Below are 27459 nucleotides of genomic sequence, written 5' to 3'. Positions count from 1 at the left end.
TAACTAGGGAAAAAATAGGGCCCATTAGGGACAAAAGTGGCAATCTGTGTGTGGAGCCGGAAGATGTAGGAGGGGTTCTGAATGAATTTTTTGCGTCTGTTTTCACTATGGAGAAGGACGATGTAGACATAGAAATAGGGCGGGGGGACTGTGATATGCTCGAACATATTAACATCGAGCGGGGGGAGGTATTGGCGGTTTTAGCTGGCCTAAAAATGGATAAATCCCCAGGCCCGGATGAAATGTATCCCAGGCTGCTGTGTGAGGCAAAGGAGGAGATTGCGGGGGCTCTAACACATATATTCAGGACCTCTCTGGCCACAGGGGATGTGCCAGAGGACTGGAGAACCGCTAATGTAGTACCATTATTCAAGAAGGGTAGTAGGGAAAAACCGGGGAACTACAGGCCAGTGAGCCTAACATCAGTGGTAGGAAAATTATTGGAAAAAATCCTGAGGGACAAAATGTGTCTCCACTTGGAGAGGCAAGGATTAATCAGGGATAGTCAACATGGCTTTGTCAAGGGAAGATCATGTCTGACTAATTTGATTGAATTTTTTGAGGGGGTGACTAGGTGTGTGGATGAGGGTAACGCAGTGGATGTGGTATACATGGATTTCAGTAAGGCCTTCGATAAAGTCCCGCACAGGAGACTGGTCAAGAAGGTAAGAGCCCATGGAATCCAGGGTGCCTTGGCACATTGGATACAAAACTGGCTTAGTGGCAGAAGGCAGAGGGTGATGGTCGAAGGTTGTTTTTGTGACTGGAAGCCTGTGGCCAGTGGGGTACCACAGGGATCGGTGCTGGGTCCCTTGCTGTTTGTGGTCTACATTAATGACTTGGATATGAATGTAAAGGGTATGATCAGTAAGTTCGCGGATGATACAAAAATTGGTAGGGTGGTAAATAGCGAGGAGGGTAGCCTCAGTCTGCAGGACGATATAGATGGGTTGGTCAGATGGGCGGAACAGTGGCAAATGGAATTTAACCCGGAAAAGTGCGAGGTGATGCACTTTGGGGGGACTAACAAGGCAAAGGAATACACAATGAATGGAAAGACCCTAGGCAAGACGGAGGGTCAGAGGGATCTGGGTGTGCAAGTACACAGATCCCTGAAGGCGGCGGAACAGGTGGATAAGGTGGTAAAAAAGGCATATGGGATACTTGCCTTCATTAGCCGAGGCATTGAATATAAGAGCAAGGAGGTTATGATGGAGCTGTATAAAACACTGGTTAGGCCACAGCTGGAATATTGTGTGCAGTTCTGGTCGCCACACTACAGGAAGGATGTGATCGCGTTAGAGAGGGTGCAGAGGAGGTTCACCAGGATGTTACCAGGGCTGGAGCGCTTCAGCTATGAAGAGAGACTGGGCAGGTTGGGTTTGTTTTCCTTGGAGCTGAGGAGGCTGAGGGGGGACATGATTGAGGTGTACAAAATTATGAGGGGCATAGATAGGATGGATGCTGAGGAGCTTTTTCCCTTAGTAGAGGGGTCGATAACTAGGGGGCATAGATTCAAGGTAAAGGGCGGGAGGTTTAGAGGGGATTTGAGAAAGAACTTTTTCACCCAGAGGGTGGTTGGAGTCTGAAACTCACTGCCTGAAAGGGTTGTGGAGGCAGAAACCCTCACAACATTTAAGAAGCATTTGGATGTGCACTTGAAATGCCATAGCATACAAGGCTACGGGCCAAATGCTGGAATATGGGATTAGATTAGACAGGGCTTGATGGCCGGCGCGGACACGATGGGCCGAAGGGCCTCTATCCGTGCTGTATTACTCTATGACTCTATGACATTCGGCCCATCTTGTCCGTGCCGGCTGACAAAGAGCTATCCAGCCTAATCCAACTTTCCAGCACTTGATCTATAGCCTTGTAAGTTATGGCACTTCAAGTGCATACATATCCAAGTACTTTTTAAATGTGTTGAGGGTCTCTGCCTCTACCATCCTTTCAGGCAGTGAGTTCCAGACCCCCACCACCCTCTGGGTGAAAAAAATTCTCCTCAAATCCCCTCTAAACTTCTGACCAATTACTTTAAATCTATGCCCCCTGGTTATTGACCCTTCTGCTAAGGGAAATAGGTCCTTCCTATCCACTCTATCTAGGCCCCTCAATTTTATACACCTCAATTAGGTCTCCCCTCAGCTTCTGTTCCAAAGAAAACAACCCCAGCCTATCCAATCTTTCCTCATAGCTAAAATTCCCCAGCCCAGGCAACATCCTCATAAATTTCCTCTGTACCTCCTTTTGTGCAATCGCATCCTTCCTGTAATGTGGTGACCAGAACTGCACGCAGTATTCTAGCTGCGGCCTAACTAGTGTTTTATACAGTTCAAGCATAACCTCCCTGCTCTTATATTCTATGCCTCGGCTAATAAAGGAAAGTATCCTGTATGCCTTCTTAACCACCTTATCTACCTGTCCTGCTACCTTCAGGGATCTGTGGACATGCACTCCAAGGTCCCTCTGATCTTCTGCACTTCTCAGTGTCCTACCATTTATAGTGTATTCTCTTGACTTGTTAGCTCTCCCCAAATGCATTACCTCACACTTCTCCAGGTTGAATTCCATTTGCCACTGTTCTGCCCACCTGACCAGTCCATTGATATCTTCCTGCAGTCTGCAGCTTTCTTCTTCATTATCAACCAATTTTTATATCATCTGCAAACATCTTAAATCATACTTCCTACATTCAAGTCCAAATCATTGATATATACAACAAAAAGCAAGGAACCCAGTACAGAGCCCTGCAGAACCACACTGGAAACAGCCTTCCAGTCACAAAAACACCCTTCGACCATTACCCTTTGTTTCCTGCCTCTGAGCCAATTTCGGATCCAACTTGTCACTTTGCCTTGGATCCCATGGGCTTTTACTTTCATGACCAGCCTGCCATGCAGGACCTTATCAAAAGCCTTGCTAAAATCCATATAGACTACATCAAACACACTACCCTCATCGACCCTCCCCGTTACCTCCTCAAAAAAATCAATCAAGTGAGTCAGACATGGCCTTTATAACACTCCTGTGAAGCGCCGTGGGATGTTTTCCTACGTTAAAGGCGCTATATAAATACAATTTGTTGTTGTTACCACCACCACCACCTATAAAGACATTTAACCTTCTATATGATATTCCCTGTAAGTTGCTCTTTGTTCTGCAGGGCCTGCTTCTTTTAGTGTGCGGTCCCTTCAAATTTCTATGCATGCGCGGGACCTTTCCCATTACTGCGCAGCCACGCAGCTTAGAGGGAACATTGGTGCTGACTCTCTGTACGCCTTCAAGAGGGAGCTGGAGCAGTGCCTGACTGGGGCAGAGATTGCATCATATAGAAGGTAAATGTCTTTATAGGTGGTGGTGACGGTAACAACTTGTATTTATATAGCACCTTTAACGTAGGAAAACATCCCAAGGAGCTTCACAGGAGCGTTAGCAAACAAAATTTGACACCGAGCCACATAAGGAGAAATTAGGGCAGGTGACCAAAAGCTTGGTCAAAGAGGTAAGTTTTAAGGAGCGCCTTAAAAGGTTGAAAGAGAGGTAGAGGCGGAGAGGTTTAGGGAGGGAATTCCAGAGCTTAGGGCCTCAGCAGCTGAAGGCACGGCCGCCAATCAGATTACAATCAGGGATGCTCAGGAGGGCAGAATTAGAGGAGCGCAGATATCTCCGCCGGGGGGGGGGGGGGGGCGAGATTACAGAGATAGGGAGGGGCAAGGCCATGGAGAGATTTGAAAACAAGGATGAAAACACTTGGTCCCTGTGATTTCCTGGACTGGGTTTGATCGTCTGAGGGGGTCGGAGAGGTAATTTACAGAGTATTTTTTCTCTTATTGGCCCTGGGTTTTTCTCTTTTATATTGCCTCTCCCAGGAAATTACATGGCTACAGGTTGGTGGAGGAGGAGGGGGGACGGAGGAAGTGTTTAGTCATGATGTTCCGGCCATCATGGTGTGGGGCAGGCTTGATGGACCAGCTGGTCTTTTTCTGCCCATCATGAAGTTTATTTGCATAGACCATGGTAACGTAAACCAATATGAGAGGCTCCCTTAAATCTGTGCCAGCTTGCACGTTGGACCCATGACCTAATGATTCAGCAAAGACGACTAGCATTTAGTAATTATACGTCACAGTAACAGGTGCAAATACAACTTTACAAAAAATTTTAATACAGCAAACAGGAGTAAATTGATTACTATGAGGCGAGTATGACAAACTGCCTAGATTATATTTCAAAAAAAACTTTCAAAAATACTCCACTCAAACTTGGCAAGCGAGCCAGATGGAAGCCCATTGACCCAGCTGCACTGATTTATCATCTGTGTTGTTAGATGTGAAGTCTTAAATAAAACTATGCAGTATCGCGAATGAAGCTAAATTACAAATAAGTTTTAGGATCCAAATTTTGTAAAGTATTTTAGAATTAAAAGGAAAATTGTGCTTATAAGCAAAGTGGAAAACTATTTTGTCCAGTAATGATACTTTACTTTGGCATTAGCAAATGTACAACACACAAAACACCACACAAGCCTGCAGAAAATGACAAGTTGCAACAGACTTCAGTTACACCACAAGTCTACCACAAATCCCTTAAACAGTTGACAAGTCACTTTTCCTTCATGCTGTTCTGATGGAAAGGGCTTTGACAAGCAGTTCAGCTCCAAGTCTTTGCCACAGGAGGTTGCTAGCCTCTGCCTGTTATTGTGCTGTAAATTCTAAGTAATGATTGACTACAGAATCTCCACACGAGGCTGGGGGCTTACAAAAGATTGTACCCCCCCCCCCGCCCACACACCACCCCACCCCAGGCTCTCGCTTCTGATTTTGTCCAGAGATGGTGAGTGGTCAAATAGCCTACCAGCACTCACCTTCCAGGCTCACACAGGAAGATTGGTCACTTAGACAAGGTAATGGATGGCTACTGGCTCTAGCAGAACCACGTCCCTTCATGAATTTCTGCCTTCAGGGGAAAATTTTCAGGGGGTGCTTTAAAAAGTTTAAGCTGTACAATATCAAACAAAGTTATTATCACACAAGGCATACTCCATCTCAGTTCTTTACCTGTGCAAGACCTCCTGCATGAAGTAGCGCCAAGTCAGGAAGCCAGGAACATCCAGGAACCCAGAGACCGTACAGGGTTACGATGCAGAACGGGACAGAGTAAAACATGTACACCAGCATCTAACAGAAAGATAAAATGTGTGGAGAGAAAAACCTCACCAACAATCTCAATGTAAAGCAGTATTATTTTCATAGACTCAAGAATTTATTCTATATTATCATGGGTGACTTTAATCTACATATAGATTGGGCTAACCAAATTAGTAACAATACTGTGGAGGAGGAATTCCTCAAGTGTATACGAGATGGTTTCCTGGACCAATATGTCGAGGAACCAAGTAGAGATCAGGCCATCTTAGACTGGGTATTATGTAATGAGAAAGGATTAATTAGCAATCTTGTTGTGCGAGGCCCCTTGGGTCGGAGCAATCATAATATGATAGAATTCTTCATTAAGATGGAGAGTGAAGTAGTTGACTCAGAGACTAGGGTCCTGAATTTAAATGAAGGAAACTACGATGGTATGAGGCGCGAGTTGGGTAGGATTGATTGGGGAATGTTACTCAAAGGGTTGACGGTGGATAGGCAATGGCAAACATTCAAAGATCGCATGGATGAACTACAGAATTTGTTCATCCCTGTTTGGCATAAAAATAAATCAAAAAAGGTGACTCAACCGTGGCTAACAAGGGAAATTAGGGATAGCACAAGATCCAAGGAGAAGACATATAAATTGGCCAGAAAAAGCAGTAAACCTGAGGATTGGGAGCAGTTTAGGATTTAGCAAAGGAGGACAAAGGGATTAATTAAGAGGGGGAAATAGAGTATGAGAGTAAGCTTTCAGGGAACATAAAAACTGATTGTAAAAGCTTCTATAGATATGTGAAGAGAAAAAGATTGGTGAAGTCAAGCGTAGGTCCCTTGCAGTCAGAATCAGGGGAATTTATAATGGGGAACAAAGAAATGGCAGACCAATTAAATACATACTTCGGTTCTGTCTTCACAAAGGAGGACACAAATAACCCCCCAGAGATGTCGGGGAACATAGGGTCTAATGAGAGGGAGGAACTGAAAGAAATTAGTATTTGTAGGGAAATGGTGTTAGGGAAATTGATGGGATTGAAGGCGGATAAATCCCCAGGGCCTGATAATCTACATCCTAGGGTACCTAAGGAAGTGGCCCTAGAAATAGTAGATGCATTGCTGGTCATCTTCCAAAATTCGATAGACTCTGGAACAGTTTCCATTGGATTGGAGGGTAGCTAATGTTACCCCACTATTCAAAAAAGGTGGTAGAGAGAAAACGGGGAATTATAGACCGGTAAGCCTGACATCGGTAGTGGGAAAAATGCTAGAATCCATTCTAAAAGATGTAATAGCAGAGCACTTGGAAAACAGTGACAGGATCGGACAAAGTCAACATGGATTTACAAAAGGTAAATCGTGCTTGACTAATCTACTGGAATTTTTTGAGGATGTAACTGGTAGAATAGATAAGGGAGAACCAGTGGTTGTGGTGTATTTGGACTTTCAGAAGGTTTTCGATAAGGTCCTGCATAAGAGATTAGCGTGTAAAGTTAAGGCACATGGGATTGGGGGCAAGGTACTGACTTGGATAAAGAACTGGTTGGCAGACAGGAAGCAAAGAGTTGGAATAAACTGATCTTTTTCCGAGTGGCAGGCAGTGACTAGTGGGGTACCACAGGGATCGGTCCGAGGACCCCAGCTATTCACAATATAAATGATCTAGACGAGGTAACTAGATGTAATATCTCCAAGTTTGCAGACGACACAAAGCTGGGTGGGCGTGTGTGCTGTGAGGAGGATGCCGAGAAACTCCAGTATGATTTGGACAGGTTGGGTGATGTGGATAAATGCGAGGTTATCCACTTTGGTGGCAAAAACAGGAAGGCAGATTATTATCTGAATGGCAATAGATTGGGAGAAGGGGAAGTGCAACGAGACCTGGGTGTCCTTGTGCACCAGTCGCTGAAGGTAAGCATGCAGGTGCAGCAGGTGATTAAGGCGGCAAATGGTATGTTGGCCTGCGTAGCAAGAGGGTTCGAGTACAAGAACAAGGATGTCTTGCTGCAGTTGTATAGGGCCTTGGTGAGACCACACCTTGAGTATTGTGTGCAGTTTTGGTCGCCTTATCTGAGGAAGGATGTTCTTGCCATGGAGGGAGTGCAGCGAAGATTCACCAGACTGATACCTGGGATGGCAGGAATGACGTATGAGGAGAGATTGGGTCGATTGGGCTTATACTCGCTGGAGTTTAGAAGAATGAGAGAGGATCTATTTGAAACTTATAAAATTCTAAACAGGACTGGACACAGGAAGGATGTTCCCGATGGCCGGGGAGTCCAGAACCAGTGGGTCATAGCCTAAGGATAAGGGGTAAGCCATTTAGGACAGAGATGAGGAGGAATTTCTTCACCCAGAGTAGTGAACCTGTGGAATTCTCTACCACAGAAGGCAGTGGAGGCCAATTCATTAAATATATTCAAGAAGGAGTTGGATATATTTCTTAAGGCTAAAGGGATATGGGGAGAAGGCAGGGACAGGATACTGAATTTGGATGATCAGCCATGATCTCATTGAATGGCGGAGCAGGCTCGAGGGGCCGAATGGCCTACTCCTGCTCCTATCTTCTATGTTTCTATAACCCAGCTGTAGGATCTACCACAGACAAAAATCAAAATACTGAGCAGGAGGCCAGGAGAATCTGTGCTTGGCTCCAATGTAAAAATCCAGCACCTTCCCATTCCCCAATGTGCAACTCCAGCACCTTCCCATTCCCCAATGTGCAACTCCAGCACCTTCCCATTCCCCAATGTGCAACTCCAGCATCTTCCCATTCCCCAATGTGCAACTCCAGCACCTTCCCATTCCCTACTGCTTGCTCCAACAAGCCTAGTTTACCTGGTTATTGTTAACTCTGCTTTTGTGCACAAAGGCCAGTTCCAAGGAATGTCTGGGAATAGGATCCACAAACAGGAAGTGAGTAGAAAACCTCACTGCTGGGATTCCCAGTTAATATTTTGAATCAAGCTGAAGTGCAGCAGCAGCTGTTGTCTTCCAGGTATGAAACAACTGGATTAACCACCAGCAACCCTTGCAGTGATGCCCCAGTCACTCACAATCCTGTATGAAAGATGGCCTCCATGGATAGAGGTCATCATCATCCAGTACTGTGTTCAGGAGCAAGACACAAAAATACCTCTCCCACAGCCTGCCAAATAGGAACAGATGTACTATTCTAAATTGGCCAGATAATGAAGGAATCTGCATCCATTTCTGCCACCAATCTAGGCACAGATCAGCTTCCTGTTGCTGATGTGACGAGTATGACTCACCTCTTAGAGAAGTCTCACCCTTAGCATCTTTCCCACGCATGGATTCAAGCACAGTTCAGATGTGATCCCTGATCATAAAGGAACATGGTTGGGCTAAAAGTATCAGCTGTGGCTCAGTGGTAGCACTCTCGCCTGAGTCAGAAGATTGTAAATTCAAATCCCACGTCAAAAACACCTTGAGGTATTTCAGTCACAAGGGTGTTTGATTTCCAAACCTTGCCTGCAGAAGATTGCAAACTTGTGCTTAGGGTGTAGGGCACCCACGACGTATGACCTTTCCCAGCCCATCACCAATACTTCCTGCCTTCAGCCAGGAGGAGGTGCCGCAGACCAGGAAAGAAAGACTTGTATTTCTATCGCGCCTTTCACAACCTCAGGACATCCCAAAGTGCTTAACAGCCAATGAAGTACATTTGAAGAGTAATCACTATTGTAATGTAGGAAACGCAAGCATGACCGTACCTCTGATTTTCACTTGGCATTGCTGGGAAAGGTCAGTGACTCCTGGCTGATGCAGTTCAGATTAGAAAGTGAGTAGAACGAGTGGGGGAGAAATTCAACTCGTGCTGGTTTTCAACAATTCGGTGATTTGAACACGTGCCTGAAGAGGTGAGTCAGAGACCCAAGACAAATCCGGCATCGCGCCAAGCCTGCCCTTTGTGGTGGTGGGGGGGGGGGGGGGGGGGGGGCGGGGGGGGGAGATTGTAGGAGGGTAAAGCAGAGGGCAGGCGAACCTGGGCAGACAGCGTCCCACAGTATTTTTGTGGAGCCAATAGGAGCACTCCTGCTCCTCCTGGCTCCATAGAAATGAAACTACGCAACATTTCCTTACCTTTTGGTGGGCGGACTCCAGTCGTCTCTTTAAGGACCACTTGTTAGGCCACTGAAGACCTGGAACAACTGGGCAGAGTATACGCAGCGCAAGGTCCTTCCATAAGATGACCAATTTTGCATTGGGGTCCTACAACCAACACTGGAACCTCGATTTGCATATGCAAAGCGCTAACACCTGTGTTGGGTGGGCGACCAACACATTTAGAAGTCACCAGCTTCCAATTTAGCAGCCGGCGTGCTTCCAGAGGAGATGGGGTGCGGGCAATCACGACCTGAAATTCGTCCCCCCACCAACGTTGATATTTCATCTCTAAAAACAGGTGCAATGATGTTCACCCCAGTGAGTAAAGGTGATCTTGCTTCATGGCACTAATAGTGCCTCTCCCTCTAACCCCTATTTAGCATCGTCAGTGAATATGTATAACCAGGACGCGTAATTAAACAGCATTAATGAATAATTGCACATATCATTTATTAGACATTATATGAATAATGAAATTAAACCAACTGGCCAACCAAAGTCTCAGGCCACTCTTACCTGTATCTTTGGGTAGGCTGCAGGATCTCTCAGGTATGGCTCTTGTAGCTGCAGGTATTGTCGGCACACCTTGACAGGACAATCCAAAGCCACCTATGGCCAATAATAAGTATTCAGTACAGTATGCCGAGATAACCGAGAAAAGAGAGAAAACTGCTCTGAATTAACCTCGGTGTTCTGCACATTGTAAGTTCTAGACACTCCTTTACTGTACAATTGACTATAAAGCCATTACTTGCGTTTGCTGCTGGGCCAGTTTCAATGCAACAAGACTAATTAACTTAGTGCCTTACAGGAGAATAAAACGCAGGTTTTAGGGCAGAGTATTAAAAGAAAAAGAGTAAAGACAGACTTTTTTAAAGCAGTTGATTCAGGGAACACAAAATTGAAAACTGTTTGGGCTAGAAATGTTCAGTTCAGGCGCTGTGTACAACGGGCGGTCGATCCAATTCCGCCCATTTTGTGCCACCGCTCGAGATGAATTTCTAGCCCATTAACTTTTTAACCTTTAACGCTTCATTACGTTGCAGTGCTATGGTGATTCAGAAACAAAGTACCTTTTATGCTTTTCTTACCAATCCTCTGAAGAGGCTGAATGCAATGGCAAAAATGAGAGAGATGGCCAACAACAGGTCAAGCGGTCTCTGCACCAGACTCTTCTTTTGAACAATTTCAATAGCCTGAAATGATGAAAACAAAGCTTTTGTTTCAAATAGACCAGTTCAAAACTTAAGCCTAGAAATAACTAGTGATTCCTGCGAATGAATACTTAATGTATTCATTTGATATTCCTCTGCTGTTTTGTCAAAATTAACCTGTTTATTTTAAGTGGGCAACCTATTGGCCGTGGCTCAGTAGTAGAGCACTCACCTCAGTCAGAAGGTCGTGGGTTCAAACCCCACTCCAGAGGCTGGAGCACAAAATCTATGCTGATACTCCAGTGCCACACTGTTGGAGGTGCTGTCTTTTGGATAAGACATTAAACCAAGTCTGGTGCCTCAGGATGTAAAAGATCCCATGGCACTATTTTGAAGAATAGTGACCTGGTCAATATTTAATCCCTCGTCCAACATCAATAAAACAGAGTATCTGGTCATTATCACACTGCTGTTTGTGGGACCTTGCTGTGCGCAAATTGGCTGCCGTGTTTCCTACATTACAACAGTGGCTACTTAAATGTACTCCATTCTCTGTAAAGAGCTTTGGGACATCCTGAGGATGTGGAAGGCGCTACATAAATGCAAGTATTTCTTTCTTAAATGCCTCCGTTAATTAGCGTACAGAGGAATGTCATTCAAACAAGTTAAGTATTTATGTACCAATATCGGAAACAGCCTATCCTTGGCTGTAGTATTTAATCATTATTAATCCAAACTCTGAAGAAATATTTTTACACAAGAAAATTACATTGGTTGGTAAAAGATAATGGGGGTTAAAATTGGATAACATCCGAAAATGGGCGTGGGGATCGCGGTACGTGATAACCCGCGCCCATTCATTGTGTTGCAGGCAGCAGTTTAAATTCGTGCTGCCTGCTGTTTTAAATGATTGCTGTTTGCAGCCAGCGCTCCCCAGGCTGGTCAATGGCTGCACGCATCAGCAGGGCACCCGATATCGCGAGTAGCTAGCACTACTTAAAGGCAGTCTGCACCTCTTAAAGGGGAGGTGCATTGTGGCTGCAAGAACTGGTGGGAGTTTTTTCAAAAATCAATTCATGGATGTCATGAATAACCTTTGTCACCCAGTAGCCAACTTTTGAGGTGCCAGGGTAGGTCAAATAGGAGGTAGCACAGAGGACTGCCACAGAATGAAGGAATTGTGATTGCTGCCAGGATAACAGGCATTCACCTGCATGATGCACTGCCTGTGATCACACACCAGCTGCACATTGAGGGAGCGAAATCCCTTTCGGTTGAAGAAAATGGCCAAGTTCACACGAGCCCCACACAAGGCAATGTGTGTGCCGTCAATGGTACCCTGTACCACTGGGAAGTCTGCAATCCATGCAAACCCTCGTGCTCACTCTGCCTGCTTGTCTCTGGCAAGAGGGAATGAGATGAAACTGTATCTCTGTGTACAGAGAGCCTCAGTGATGTCCCTTATATAGCAGTGCACTACAAACTGCAAGATGTTGCTGTATCTTCAGCAGCAGCCTAGAAGGAGCCAAATGCATAAAAGTTAAGAGCTACAGACATCATGACAGCTACGAACAATGCTGTCCTTGCCCTGCTTTGAGGTTGCAATTGTGGCTGCAGCAGTTGGCAGATTTTCATAACCTCTTTTGTGAAGCAAAGACATCTCATGCATAGGGCCTCCCTGATGTTGGCGTTAAGAGATTTGCTCCCTAAAAGACCCTTGGCAGATATGGCCTCCCTCTTCTAGTAGCTTATCCTGCTCTGCGTGGCCGCTCTTCATTCTCCCAGTCAGGCTCAATTCCCAGAGGAAGCCCTACAGGGCCACCCATGTCTGAAAGCAACTTGTTTCAGCACAAGCTTTTATAGGACCAGAAAAGTACTTCAGCACCAGCCAGACCACTATGTAGACTATTCAAACTTAGCCAAGTAAAGGAAAGCTCCAAAAACACATACAATTGCACTAGCAGCTAGAAGAAATAATCCAGCAACTAACCTGTAAATAGTTTATGATCCCTTTAAGTAGCTCGGGTGGGGGGCCCTTCATGCCATTTAACGTCATGTTCAGCTGTGCGAGGTTAAGACAGGACGTTGGCTGAAATGTGCAGTTAGAAAATGGCAGCGCTGGCGTCAAATCAGTGTTGCACACTGGTTGACGTCATGTTCTGCCTGCTCTGCATGCTGCCAGCAAACCTCTTTACCAAGATGGTGTCCTGTGCACTTCCCATCCAAAGTGTGCGCGCGGATCTCGGGCCCATTTTTGAGCATTAGGTGGCCTCGTAGCGCCTAAAAACCGGGCACTACACAGCCCATTGAGCCCCCAATAAATCCACCTCATGACTAATTTACTAGTTAAACTTAGATTTTCAAATGAATAACTCAATGGCATTACATCCTCACCGATGTACATAATGAAGGTCAAAACTCTATAAAATAATACAATCATTTTTGTGTTTATCATGTATATTAAGTCTCTCTATATCAAGAGTGTCAAGCCAATCTTCTTCCACATTGCATACATGTTTGTGTTTTTCTCCTTTCTAATTGGCTATTTTCTAGTTCCTATCACCAACCACATTGTACAAAATCTCTTAAATTTTCTCCCCAATCACATTCCACCCACATATTTTGACTTATACCCCATCACACTCCACCGGGCCCCGTGAACATCCTGGAGTTAAAGTACATCCTTCACCCAGTACTTCACAGCTCAACTGAGGCAAAGCAATAGCACCAACGCTCCCCTAAACCTCCATCACGGCAATTGTACAATGAGACTGATGAGACAACCAAACAATTAGACTACAACACTCAGAAGCCATTGCAAGTGCCAGATCCCCCTGCACATTTCTGTCATTCTCCTTCTCTATGTACGCCACCCCTCACCCTCCCCCCCACTATGTTTTCATTCTCAGCCTCGAGCCACCCATTATCTCTGATCAGCAACACTCTCCACTCCAGCCTCCAACTTTGTTTAAAGATCTGCTTGGAGACTGGTCACCAGTGGTGTCCCAAAGGGATCAGTGTTAGGACCTTTGCTATTTATATTAATGATTTAAGTGTAGGTGTTGGGGGGAATGATGTGCAAGTTTCAAGAAGCTAAGAGAGAGTCTGGACTGTAGATGATGCTCGACTCCTACATGCAGATCTAGGAGGTGCTGGGGCACTGGGTTCATGATTGGCAAATGAGGTTTAATTTAGAAAAATGCAATGTTATGCATGTGGGCAGGGCGAATGCTGAACATAAGTACACCTTTCAGGGAAAAGAACTAAAACTGGTGGAGAAAGCGAGAGATCTGGGTGTTAATTGTGCATCAATTGCAAGATTCATGACTAATGCTGTGAAGTTACAGCTACAGTAAATCAGGTGCTAGGGTGTATTTATAGGTCAATTCACTATAAAACAAAGCACACCACGTTGTCTTTGTACAAGACCTTGGTTAGGCCTCAGTTAGAATGCTGTGTTCACTTTTGGTCTCTTCACATGGTAGGTGATATTGAGGCTTCGGAAAGGGTGCAGAGGAGGGCCACTAGTTTAATTCCCAGTTTAAAGCATTTTAGTTATCCAGATAGGCTCAAAGAGCTGGGTCTCTAGAGAAGCACAGGCATGGGGTGATTTGATCAAGGTTTATAAGATGATGAAGTGACTAAACTGTGTTTGTGTAGATCAATTGTTTGAACTAGATAGATTAGGAAGGACCAATTTCACTCTTACAAGTTATGTAAGGGCAGAACAAGGTTAGATGTCAGGAGACAGTTCCTCTTTTCCCGGAGAATAGTGAACCTCTGGAACAGGCTGCCAGCTTGTGCGGTGGATGCCGATTCTCTAAAGTCCTTCAAGCGAGAGCTGGACCGGAGATCATCTCATACAAGAGGTAGGTAGCTTGTATGGTTAATCAGGGGCAGGGTGGTCTCCTGGACTAGTTTTGATCAGCTAAGGCGGGGGGGGGGGGGGCGGGGGGAGGTGCACGGAGTGAAGAGGAATTTTCCAAATTTTTTCCCCTAATTGGCCTGGGTTTTCGCCTCTCCCAAGAGATTTCATGGCAGGGGTGGGGACATCGCAACTGCATGGGACAGGCTGGATGGACCAGGTGGGGTTCATTCCTATCCATCAATTTTCATATGTTCGTATGTAAAAAAAGTGAGCATCTTGATTACTCTATTAAACTGAGATTCAATCACAATTTATGCTGTTATGGATAGGTGGATAATTCAAAGCCATACAATGGCTGTTGAGTACAAAGATAGATGTACTCTCGCACAAGCAAACATTTTTAAAATGATAAAAAAGGTATCATGAAAGGAGGGTAAATACATTAAGTTCAAAAATCAACTGAGAATTTCAAGCCAAATACTAAAAAAGGATTTGTAAAATAAATTGATAATGGAGATCAAACAAAACACAAATTAGGGAATAACATTTTTTCATATTTTGTGGGTGAGTAACGCCATAGATTCATCAATATTTGAACAAGTGAGTGGCTTCTCAAGGAGAATAAATTAAGTGGACAGGTTACGTAAACTTGACGTATAGGAGATTGAGGGGTGATCTGATCGAGGGGTTTAAAATGTTAAGCGGATTTGATAGGGTAGATACGGGGGAACTATTTCCTCTGGTGGGGGAATCCAGAACAAGGGGACACAATCTTAAAATTAGAGCCAGGCCGTTTATGAGGGAAATCTGGAAGCACTTTTTCCACACATAGGGTAGTGGAAATCTGGAACACTCACCCAAAAGGCTGTGGATGCTGGGAGAATTGGAGCTTTCAAGACTGAGATCACTAGATTATTGTTGGGCAAGGGTATCAAGGGATGTTTATAGCGCCATTTTAAGCACTTGCAGAAGTAATGCAGTCCCTAATTATTTATAATACCTCAAACCTGCAGTCAGAGAGACTTTTGCATAAATGGTAGCATTTGAAACTAGTCCTGACAAGATTCTAAACAAACTTTTCAAAATGAATTGGTGAAGCTGCAACATATCCTATTAAGGCTCATGTAAAAGTGTGTTTGGAAAGCAAATACATGTTATGTAAATCAGTGCCAGATTGACTCTGTATCTAGTACAAATCTATCACCACGGAATTCTGGTGTTGGTAACCCAGTACATTTCCTGTCACTGTTTTCTTTTCTGCGGTTCTCTAAGCAGAATGCAAAGAATTGCCCAATCTGGGTTTTTTGTATATTTGTTTCTAGCGTACAGGAAATCAAGCTTTAAAAAAAACACATGCGGCATTGTGTGCTTATCACAAATCTCTTGATCAGGAGGTTGAAGATCATCAAAAATGGAGCATCTTGGTCAGCAGTTCCCATTTACTGAGAAGCTAACCTGCCAAGTTAAGTTACAAAAACAATTCCACTGGTAACAGAATGTAATTACTTCTGGCAAGAATCTAAAGCATTGGAAAACTCGAGAGTACTGCTGATCCCCTGCCCCAAGTCCACCGCCTGAAGCTATAATGAGTGCACAGTCTTCTCCCCTGCCCACTTCCGTCTCACCTCCATTTCATAGCAGCACATCACACACGACAAACCTACACACTGCTAATTCAGTTGTTGTTTTGGATCCTAAATTACTGCCTTGTGGCATGCTATGTTTATAGAAAACCTCCATCAGGAAGTTGAAGATTATCAAAAGTTTTTTTTTTTAAAAACATGTTATTGGCCCCAAATTTACTCTTCTTTTGCGGTGCGTTTAGAGTACAAGTAGAGCCTAGCAGCACCTTTTTGGGGGTGGGATCCATTTCCGCCAGGTTTCCTCCCCATAATGGCTGCCGTAGCATTTCCATTCAGGGCAGGGGCCTTCCATGTGTGGACATGCCAATGGTGTGGATGGTCATTGTTACAGGAACACAAGAGACAAGAGCAAGGGTAGGCCACACAGCCCTTCGAGCCTGCTGCGCCATTCATTAAGATCATGGCTGATCTTCAACCTCAGCTCCACTTTCCTGCCCAATCCCCATATCCCTTGATTCCCTTAGGGTCCAAAACGCAATCTCAGACTGAGCATCCATAGCCCTCTGGGATAGAGAATTCCAAAGATTCACAACCCTCTGCGTGAAGAAAATTTCTCCTCACATCAGTCCTAAATGGCCAACCCCTTATCCCAAGACTATGCCCCCTAGTTCTAGACTCTCCAGTCAAGGGAAACAGCCTCTCAGCAGCTACCCTGTCAAGCTCTCTCAGAATCTTATATGTTTCAAGATCAGCTATATTGGCCCAGAAATTCGGGTCTCCACGGGTGAGTACGCACGGGGTACTCACCCGTAAGCCTGATGGAAGTGCCAGTTTCGTGCATGCACTGCGCATGCGTGGGAAACCAGCACTTCTGTTCCTCTGAACGAAGGGGTTCAGAGGTCGAACGCGTGCGCGGGGGAGTCTGCGCGTGCGCTTTGAACTTACGTTTTTTTTTTAAAAACAGGTTTTTCCGGGAGGGTAAGTCTTTAGAATTTAGAAATTTAAAAAGCAGGCGTAAGGCCTTCTTTTTACAAGGTAAGTGGTCAATTAATTAAAATTAAAACATTTTTTTCCACAGGTTTATTATTTTTAAATACTTTAAAGCAAGGTAAGTTTATTTTTAGCCCCGTTAGAATATAAAATTATTTTTTTCAAAAATTTAAATGGTTTAAAATAGTTAATGTAATTTATAATTTATTTTAAAAAATGATTTTAAAAAAAAAAATGTATTTGAAGGTTTACTGCTATTTTGGGGCCGTAGTATTTATAAGTCTTGACAGCACTTCCTGTCAAGACTTATGAATGGGCATTTCCCTGCTCCGACTGGCTGCCCATGGCCCACGTGATCCCAGGGGACGCATCAAACTAACTGCGCCCCTGGGATACGCAAGCACTGCGCGCCGGCAGCTGGACTAGGCCCCGGATTGGAATTCCACGGGGCCCTACAGCTCAATTTCTGGACCATTATGTAAATATATGCAAATAAGGTGACCAGGGTAGACGTGGTCAAAAGCCATGACATGCGCCTCCAATGTACCAAAGGTGACTTTGAACGAATGAAAAGAGGTGTACCTGTCGCCAGCTGACACTGGCAAACATGCTTCACCTTGGAGTTTGCAGCCTGGAGAAACTCTAAGGAATGACTGCTCGAGTTACAGGAGAGTTTTGTTTTTGAGTTGCACCTGTACAGAAATGACATTGTCTCTGACAGACTGAAGCCTCGCAAGACCACCAGGATATTTTTACCCCCACCCATGGCAAGAGGTTGTGAGTAACAGTTACGGGATTCCCAATGGGAATTCCTTTGCGCTCTCTATTTTAATGGAGGAGGATGATACAGGATAGAGGACAAGAGAGTAAAACAGCATTTGAGAAGGACGTACCCTATAAGATATTACTCCATCCCCCGTAAGAACTTACAAGACACGCAGGTCTTACGAAGGTCTCAGTGAGGAGCTCTACATGAGAAACGTACCCCATCACCAAAGAGGCTCAAGGAGAGCTGTGCAAGCTTCTGCATGAAGACCTTCTGCCAAGATCATCTGCATGTGACTGTGAAAGTGACAACTGCACTCAATTTCTATGCAACTGCTCATTTCAAGCAGTCGTGGGGGGATTTATGTAATATCGCCCAGGGTGCACATCCGACAAGTAACTGGTGCCAGCTGCATTGAGGGCAAACCAATCTGGCAAAGGAGACGTCAAACAGAAGTTAGGCCCCTTATTTGCATATGCAAAGGCATGGGCCCTGGATGCAGCTCTCGATTCCTATACCAATATGGCAAGCGGCGCATACCACCCGCCATATAGGATGCTTTGGTGTCCATTTTACACCTATAAAAACGGGTGCAGCATCATCGAATGTCTAGGCCACACTGGTCAGTTGCTGCACATCCTTGGAGATTGACCTTAGTGCCTGTACACAGATATGATGTTCCTCGAACATTTTTCTTTTCAGGCCCACGAGATCTGGGTCCCATGACTCCAAAGCCAAAGGCAGCCTTTGTCACAGCCTCCAGTGGGAAGTTGGCACATGCTCACCAAATCTCCAACTCTTCCAACCCGTTTGTGCTTTGCGAATCACCCGGCGCCACTTCCTCACTTAGCCTTTCTACTTCCTGTCAGTGAAAGTATCTAAGCTGGGAGGAAGAAATCAAGCAACTCGGAGTGAAGTTGAGGGGGTTGGGTCAGAGGAGCATGGGGTTATCTCTTGCTCCAGGGACTTTGTGTGGCCTGTTCATCATCATTCACCTCTTCTTGATCATCCTCATTGTTATCACCGTCATAGTCCAGCTGGAAAGAGTTTCATCCCTCTCCGTCCTCATCATTCTTCTCCACTTCATTATCATCCTTCCCTTCATCATCCTGCCGATAATGTGCTACAAAGATGAGATTTGCTCCAGCTCTGACCCCACTGTAGACATAGGGTCAGCTGATTTGGATGACCACACCCATGGCAATGGTCACTTTTCTTTCTTGGGCACCAATGCTCTGTTGACCCTCTAAAATGGCCACGTGCACAAGTAGCACTTCACACTGCACTGTGGTTCAGGGGTTCACTATCTTGCAATATGATTTGCCAACTCACTTTTTGCTTACATGGAGAACCTTAGAATCCCTTCTTCCACTTTATCAGGAAAATACCTGCAACCATGCATCCACCCATTGCACATCTGCCCAACGGGTCTCACCATGTATTGACATTCATCATGAAACGAGAAAGGGCAAGTTGACACTGTGGACACAATAATGGGCAAGACATGGAAATGGTGCTAAGCAATAAATGTTGTGTCTTTATAAGAAGAAACTTAACATAACATTTTGTCAGACACCTATGCGCATACCTATGGTGAATTACAACTGCTTTAACTTACGCTCCCCATTGCTTCTATGTGGTGCACCCTGTGTGGCTTCAGTAGAGGTAGAGGCAGGCTGCTCAGATCCCTGCCCTGACTGCTGAGATGCTTTTGGCCTACGACCTCTAGGTGTTGGAGCCTGAGGACCTTGCCAAAGACTGCTCCACCTGCACTTGTTCAGGGGCAGACTGGGCCATCGGGAGATGAGGCAGCATGTCGAGTACTGGCTCAGGGCGGGAGGTGGGTAATGGGTGAGAAGTGGGGGCGCTTTGAGTGGAGTTCCCACTTCCATCATCCCTCTCCTGGGCCAGAGTCACATCACTGCTACCACTCTGCTGCAGACCAGCTTGGTGGAGATCAGGGACGTGTAGCAAGGCCACGGTTAAGGTATCTGTTATCCTGGTCAAGGCGGCAGACAACTTGGCATCCAAAGTCTGCACGATTGTGGTCATGGCCTGCACGGACTCATTCGAGAGCCGTGCGTGAACCTCCATGGAAGCGGTCACTCTCTCCATGGAAGACATTCTCAGAATTACCTGCGCCACCAATGCACTAGTGATCGAGTCGGACTCCTCCATTATTGTGGCGAGTGTGCGTGGCAAGACTGTCAGTACCTGGTTAAGTTGCTGCTGCACCTCTAGCATTCTCCTTCTCAATGATGGTCCCTGTACCCAGCTGAGCCGAGCTTGGAGGATAGCGCACACGCAGGCCCCACCCACCCACCCCCACACAGACTCTCCACAGCTGTCCCTGCCTCTAGTGTCTGCCCGTGCTCACTGGAGGCGTGAATCACCAGGCGAAAAATCCAACTAGTGGTCTAACTAGACCCACCGAAGTGCGAGTATTTGCGCTGGTGCATAGCTGTATGTCCTGTGATGCTGCACCCTCAGAATAAGGTCCTCTGAAGAAGCATGCATGTCCTGTGACACTTGCTGTACACGTGAAGGCCCTAGAAGATAAAGGGATATGATTTAGTCATAGCAAAGTAACAATCTTGACAATTATCATACTCATTCTTTTCATAGCTTAGTCATCGACGAAATTAAGTCATCATGTGTGTCAGAGATATTTGTAATTCTGTCACCAACTATCTGCGAGTTCCCTGTCTCTCCATCTCCAATTGAGAGGGACGTAGATGTGCCACTTATCTCCAGGGCATCCTACTCTGCACCTGTGAGCTGGAATATTTGTGGCGGCCCACCTCCAGTCCTGTCCTCTCCCTTGTGTTTTGCATTCTCTTCTGCTACAAGGGGCGAAAAAACAGACCTGGGAGTGATTGAAGGCGAGGTATTCACCCGATGGATACAATGCTTTCGATGAGGGTGCCTATGAGACAGATGCATCACATTGCTTAAGGATTGGAGTGAGTGTCAGCGATGGATGGATAAATGGGGATGTGATGAAGTGCATAGAAAGTGAAGGCTGGGTGGTGCCGATAGTGGAGTGGGTGTGAGGAGTGATGTGATGTGATGGAGCACACTTGGCAAGATAGAGTGAAAGGTGGGGGGGGGGGGGGGGGGGGGGGAGGCGGAAGTGGGGGTTAAACCACAGGGTGTAGGTGAATCAGCAAATGTACTCACTTTTCCTGACCTGGTTAGGTCATTAAACCGCTTCCTGCACTGCATCCAAGACCAGGACACGATGCTCCTGCTGCTCACCTCCTCAGCTCGCCTCCTCCAACCACGCCGTCTTGGTGGGAGCCGCAGGTTGCTTCCTCCCATTGCTGGGGAAAAGTAGGTCCCGCTTCCTTCTGACTGCACCCAGCGGTAATTCCAGGGAAGCATCATTGAATCTGGGTGCTGCCCTTGTTCTCTGTGCATCCATCCTAAACACCTCCTGGCTCCTCCAAATTCCATTTCTACATTGGCCCTTTAAATAGAGTTGAGATTGCATCATGCGGGTGCCCGCTGCGCAGCTTGGAGACGCAAAACCCGGAAATCAAACACGTATTGCCTCAACCAAGCTGGAATCAGAGCTGCTGATTTGATTTCCAGGTTTCACCCACGCAAGTCCACCCCCCCCAGCTCATTAATATCAGGGCCAGTGTTTCTGCTTCTCTCCCAATTAGGGTCGCCAACTCTGATTGGATGCATTCCTGGAAGTTACATCACATGACCGCTCGGTTCCAACCAGCCCGCCCAGTCAAACAGCCTTTTTACCCATCTCCAACACTTGCTGGAATAATAAACAAAAGTGTTTAAAAAAATGTTGTTTTCATTTTCTTTAATGGCCTTTATGATTTTTCTCCCAGGTTGTTCGCAGCAGTGCCCAGGAGATTAATCTTTAGTTCCTAGAGACTCCAGGGTAATCCTGGAGGGTTGGAAACCCTACACCCAATCCATAATTCATTCAATCCCCCTCTGTTTTGGTAAAATAAGAACAGCAAATGCTGGAATTAAAAAGCAGATCATGACCTTTCATCTGTAGAGTTTGGTGAAGGGTCCACACCAAACATCTCTATATAGATTTTACTCTGTTTAATGCCCCAAACTGGCTGATACTTCAGAGGAGAAACCAGCCCCATGTCTCTTGCACACTTTTTTTCTCTCTATTACTATGTGTGTCTCGCAATCTCCCCCTCCCTATACACATCTTACACACTTTCCTTAACTCTGTATCTATGTGTTTGTCTCACTCCCCTTCTGTTGTTCCCCTTCCCTCTCGGCCTGCCTCTCGCCCCTGTTCCTTTACCACTGTACTCTTCCTTAAAAGCTCTGGGCACACAGCAAGATTGTAACCAACAGGTACCAGGGCAAAGATGGGTGCTGTGGGCAGGCAGGGAGAGGCTACGAAGCAGCTACTGCAGCATACAAGGGTGAGAGAGAATGAGAGGAGCTAGGCATGGCCTAGCAATAACCACTCCCCCAAGCTGTGCTGTCTACCTGTGTCCTTGCCACTAGATCTGAAGCCCAACTCATACTGGGACTCGGAGCAGCCACTGTAACACATGTAGCAAGAGAAAATGGCCAAGGCTGGCTCAGGATTATGTTATACATTAAGTTACCATGGTTACAATCAAACATCTGGAAAGTTTACCACAGACCAAGTCAGATGACTAAAAACTAGATTTTTTTTTAAATTACATGTAGATTGGAGTTAACATGGCAGTTCATCTAAAAATAGCTCTACTCTATCAACACTAAACAACTTTGGGCTTCTTGCCAGACTTTGCACTATCTGTTAAAAAGATTATGCATATACCAGCCAGTTATTATTAAATGACTGGTGGCAACAAATAGTTCATAGGAGTGTCCATATGTGTATGTTAAAAGGGAATTTAAGTAAATAATTTTTATCTTGTTCATTTTGGTTATTGGAAATTACTGTATGTCTATTTTCACATTGGAATGAGTACGTACTTCTATTAAATAACGAAGAGTGCATGAAAAGTAATATTCTAGGCTGGATGCCAAAATTCTACAAGAGCACTTACCAATAATGGTAACAATTCTGCTGAATCTCCAATATGTACAATGTCCCCTTGGCCAGTTGGAGGTGTGGGGAGAATCGGCAAGGTGCTGATACATCATTGAGAAGCCATGTTGAGCTTGTGACGTTTGGGATCTATATGTGATGTACCTTTAAATCTACGTAGCACCAAGGACAAATCCACACACATGAAGGACTAACAGGCAAAAGCTGTTTGCTCAATGTGATTATCCCATTTGAAATATTTCTGGAAGTTCAATTTTTCCTCATCAAGGTTTACAAATATTTAAAAAACTAATCATGAAATCAAAAAAGTTTAAAATAATAATTATTAATCTACCCAGCCCATTTTCCCCTTCCCAACTTTTCCCCTTCTCCGTTCAAAACGCTGACTCATACTGGAATACTATTCCATAGGTCTGGTGGCCTCTGCTACCTTGCTCATGCATCCATTCTTTGTGACTTTAGATACTGAGCGCTGAGGGGCTATTGGCTAAGAATGACATCATGGCCAAGCCTCACCAGACACGCACTTTCCAGATTGAGTCACTGGGTGCTGTCCCAGGGTGCTGAGACCAATTCTAGCATGTGTGATGGAATACTCCGCTTGCTTGGATGAGTACAGTTCCAACAACACTCAAGAAGCTCAACAGCATCCAGGACGAGGCAGCCCGCCTGACTGGTGCCCCGCCCACCACCAGCACACTGTGGCTGCAGTATATACCATCTACAAGATGCACTGCAGCAACTCGCCAAGGCTTCTTAGACAGCACCTCCCAAACCCTACCACCTAGAAGGACAAGGGCAGCAGGCACATGGGACCACCACCCAATTTCCCCTCCAAGTCACACATCATCCTGACTTGGAAATATATCGCCATCCCTTCATTGTCACTGGGTCAAAATCCTGTAACTCCCTACCTAATAGCACTGTGGAAGTATCTTCACCACACGGACTGCAGCGGTTCAAGAGAAGGATCGCCACCGCCTTCTCAAGGGCAACCAAGGATGGGCAATAAATGCCGACCTTGCCAGCGACGCCCACGTCCTGAAGAATGAATATAAAAAACGCTCTACTGCCACTCCAGCTAAGTCAGCTAAATCAGTGCTGACCGGTGATCATAGCTGGGATCTTCCTGGCCAGTACGACTTACTTCCCAAACACATGATGCATTTATCCCCTGCACCAAGGTCAATTCTTAATGCAGACACTTGACAATTAATATGAGGTACTAACCTTAGGTGCAGATTCGTTCTCGAAAGGCTGATGATAAATTTGGAGAACAGCCCACATGGGAAGAACAAGGTAAGGAATAATCAGGAGACTGGGAGGGCCGAGTTTGGTGCTGTATTTCCCTAGTGAATGTATGAAAGCAAAGAAGATTCAGATCTAAGTCTTGTAGCCTACAAATTACAAGTAAAAAACAATCAGTAAGAGAAGGGGACATCCATTTCTTAAAGTCCTCTCTACTCACTCCCTTCCTCCATTTAACTTTAGATCCTTCCCGATAACAACTTTAAAATGACCCTTTTTCACAAAAATGTTTCTCTATTATCCAAGAACCAATGTTAAAACCTCATAAAATGATTGAAGAGAAAGACAGAAATAGAGAAAGATAAGAATCAGAGGGAAAGAGAGTCACGTGCACACATACATGTGCACAATCCAGAACATCTCCAGAGAGCATGCTTGCAAGATGCAAAGAGAGCTCACGTGAGATGCAGAGAGACATGAGACACAGAAAGACAGAGACAGAATATGTTTGCTCCTACCAACAAGGTTTCCAGATAAGAAGACAATAGTACTCATCAGAATCGATCCAACCCAGTATAAGCCAATGGTCCTGTAACTCTGCCTGGAAAATATAAAGTATGGTTCTCACATGCAGTACCACTAACAGTCCAACACATCACAAATTATAACATTTGAAAGCTATTCCTCGCTCTGGTTAAGCCATTTTACTGACCTGAAGGCCTCTTCAGCAAGTATCTATAATCATGAAATATACAATACATTTCCAATTAAGTCAATTCACTTTTTTTTAAAAATAGAACCATCAAAATAGTCATACTTGTTTACAGTGCTCCTTTGGGAAACTGTTCTAATGAAGGCCTTTTTAACAGAACATGTTTCTCTTCAATTTTCCTTTAACGCCCCACCCAACTTCTGCTCTCCTGAAGGTGCTAACTTATACTGGGGTGTAGTTCCCCCAGTACCTCACCCAAGTGCCCATTCTTTATGCATGAGTTTTGACAGTGTGCGTCAGGGTCCTATTCAAACATGGAAGTTGTCACAACTGATCTCAACCCAGACAGCCTTGTGTGACAACCACACAAGCAGACTTTCCAGAGGCAGCATGAGAGCAACCAGTACCAGTTTGATCCTTGCCCTTTATTACCCAAGAGACCAACTGTATCTCCCTTACCATTTGGTGCAGACCAAATCAAACTTGGACCTTCCAAGTCTGCATTGCTCAGTACCAGACCAAACAGTACATTTACCACTACTGAGTGGGCTAGATAGAGGAGGCTATCCGAGAACAGAATCAAACATGGAAGTGACATCACCCAAGACCAAATCGCTCAACTCACCATCCAGGCTCACACTTGGCCCCTTGAGTGAGATATCAAAAAGTTGCAAGTGCTGTGAACTGTATCCCAGAGTGAATCAGTGCCTCATGGACGTATAGGTGCAAGGGGAAGAAAACTGGAAGGACAATGTAAGCAAATCTTTGTTTACAAAGAGACTATGCAATGACGTAAATTCCATCTGAATGAATCAGTGTGCTGTCTGTGCACAACATTGAGCAAAATGGTGCTCAGTTCTTCTTTTACAAAGCACATCTTAACAAACTTATTCATAAAGACAGGACCTTTTTTAAAACTCACCTAATCAAAATTAAAACTATTTGCTTTTTTACAAGGGTTGATTTACAGGGCAAGAACCTTCGATCAAGTACTTTTCTTGGAACTGTCGTGCAATGAATTTATAGTTACACTTGCAGTTAGTTAATAGATTTACTTCTTGACAAATACAAAGTTGAATGTAATGTCAAATTAGGTAAACTGTAAGCAAAGTCTGCTTTTTATTCCGTGCTGCCTCTGTCGTGAATATGCAGAGGGTTTGAATAAAAACCAAAAGATGTACGTTAATTAATCGAAGCCTGCATGCTAATTATATCCTTTGAAGGTTAGTACCCATTACCTCAGGGTCTGCCATATTATCACCAGACTGCACAAAAGTTTGGATTTAGGAAATAGAAAGACAAGGAGCATTTCAATAAGATAAGCCTTAACAAATGTTACACTAAAAGAATATGGAAAGATACCTTAAGCCAAATCAACATAGCCTTCATCTTTTCCTCCTTCCTCATGCCCCTACTCAAGGAATTAGCAAAAAGGTGGGATAATTGGTCTAAATAAACTGACTGAAAAAAAAGAGTACATAGGCCTAGAAATTCAGTATAGCCACGTTTGGGGCGCTACAGCCGGGCGGCCGCTAAAGTTTGCGCCCGGCGCAACTTCACGCCACCTTCACCGATATTCAGCGGCATCGCCCCAAGAGGTTGCTGCTGCGCTAAAACAGGCGATGCATGACTATCATTAGGCGCTAAGCTGGCAGCCCGGGGCGATACCCCCCGAGGGCGGGCGCAGCGCAGGTGCGGCGAGTTGCTGATTGACGGCAGACACTCCGGCGCCGGTGAGCTCTTAAAGGGGGAGGGTGGATTTGTTTGCCTGCCACGCCCTGCACACTGCAGCCCTGAAGCAAGGCCTGACCACTGCTGCTTGATCTGTACAACGCCCAGGACTATGGAGAAGGCCAGGGAGAGAGCGCAGCGCTTCAGCGACGGTGACCTGAGGGTGCTGGTTGGCGCAGTGGAGCGCAGGCGCCATGTTCTGTTCCCTGAGGCTGGCAGGAGGCCGCTGCCCAGCGCCTATCGGAAAGCCTGGAGGGAGGTGTCAAACAGGGTGACCTCCAACAGCGTGGTTGCCAGGACTCCTGTGCAATGCCGAAAAAAGTTCAACAACCTCACTCGGGTTGTCAGGATGAGTACCCTTTCCAGTGTCCTCCTCATCCCTGCATGTGCACCTCAGTTTATGGGCAAAGGGACCTGAAAGCCCTAATGCCCAGCCCTCTTCCAGCAGCTATGGGACTGTCATGAAAATCACTTGCACATTCAGCACTTTACACACTGTAAAAGCTATTCGACCATGGGAGGCAGTACAGCCAAGATCAGGGCTTCACACTATCAGGGCTAGTCCACCATGGGAGGCAGTGCAGACAAGGTCAGGGCTTCACACTGTACTTAGAGGCCGTCCTTTCTCTTGCAGGGCAAGGTGGCGCACAACCGAAGGCAGCAGCGAGAGACCGGGGGAGGCCATCCTGACCTCAAACAGCTCTCCGACCTGGACCAGCGTGTGGAGCGCATTATGTCAGGCCGGCTGATTGGCCCCGTCACCAGTGGAGATGCCGACCCTGTTGTGGGCCCCAATGGTAAGGGCATCACCTTTTTGACCTATCTCTTTCCACTTGCGCCTCAGAACAGCATCCTTTGCCACTGTCGGCCCAATGCAGTGCATAGCAGCACTCATGCCTCCCTCGCTGCCGCCCTGTCCTCACTCTAAAGCAACTCTTGTGCCTCCCTGCATTCAGATGGTGAATCGCCAGGTGAGGAGGCGGGCCCTCAAGCTGGCACTGTGAGTGAATCGGAGGGCGAGGAGGAGGAAGAGGAAGCCGGACCATCAGTGCCACCCTCAGCCGAGGCAGCCCATGGCGATGATGGGGACACGTCTTCCC

The 27459-nt window shown here is 45.6% G+C and overlaps 1 protein-coding gene across 3 annotated transcripts in view; it reads right to left on the bottom strand.

Annotated features, from left to right (window-relative positions):
• The window catches only part of LOC147100121 (transmembrane 6 superfamily member 1-like), a 179930-nt gene that overhangs the window by 29699 nt on the left and 122772 nt on the right, over positions 1-27459 (bottom strand). For 2 of the 3 annotated variants that reach the window (XM_085968842.1, XM_085968841.1), the window contains 5 exons: positions 24435-24517; positions 23899-24017; positions 10364-10468; positions 9789-9881; positions 5061-5180 (listed from right to left, as the gene is read on the bottom strand). In XM_085968842.1, coding sequence (XP_085824968.1) covers positions 5061-5180; positions 9789-9881; positions 10364-10468; positions 23899-24017; positions 24435-24517 — 520 coding nt within the window. The remainder of the gene's footprint in view (positions 1-5060; positions 5181-9788; positions 9882-10363; positions 10469-23898; positions 24018-24434; positions 24518-27459) is intronic. The other variant, XM_085968843.1, reaches the window with a different exon arrangement.

The sequence above is a fragment of the Somniosus microcephalus genome, chromosome 27 (genome assembly GCF_052327205.1).
Source record: "Somniosus microcephalus isolate GS21.2 chromosome 27, FLI_Smic_1.0, whole genome shotgun sequence".
Taxonomy (NCBI): Eukaryota; Metazoa; Chordata; class Chondrichthyes; order Squaliformes; family Somniosidae; genus Somniosus; species Somniosus microcephalus.
The sequence above is the reverse complement of the archived record's forward strand: the minus strand, read 5'-3'. Positions and strand labels throughout refer to the sequence as shown.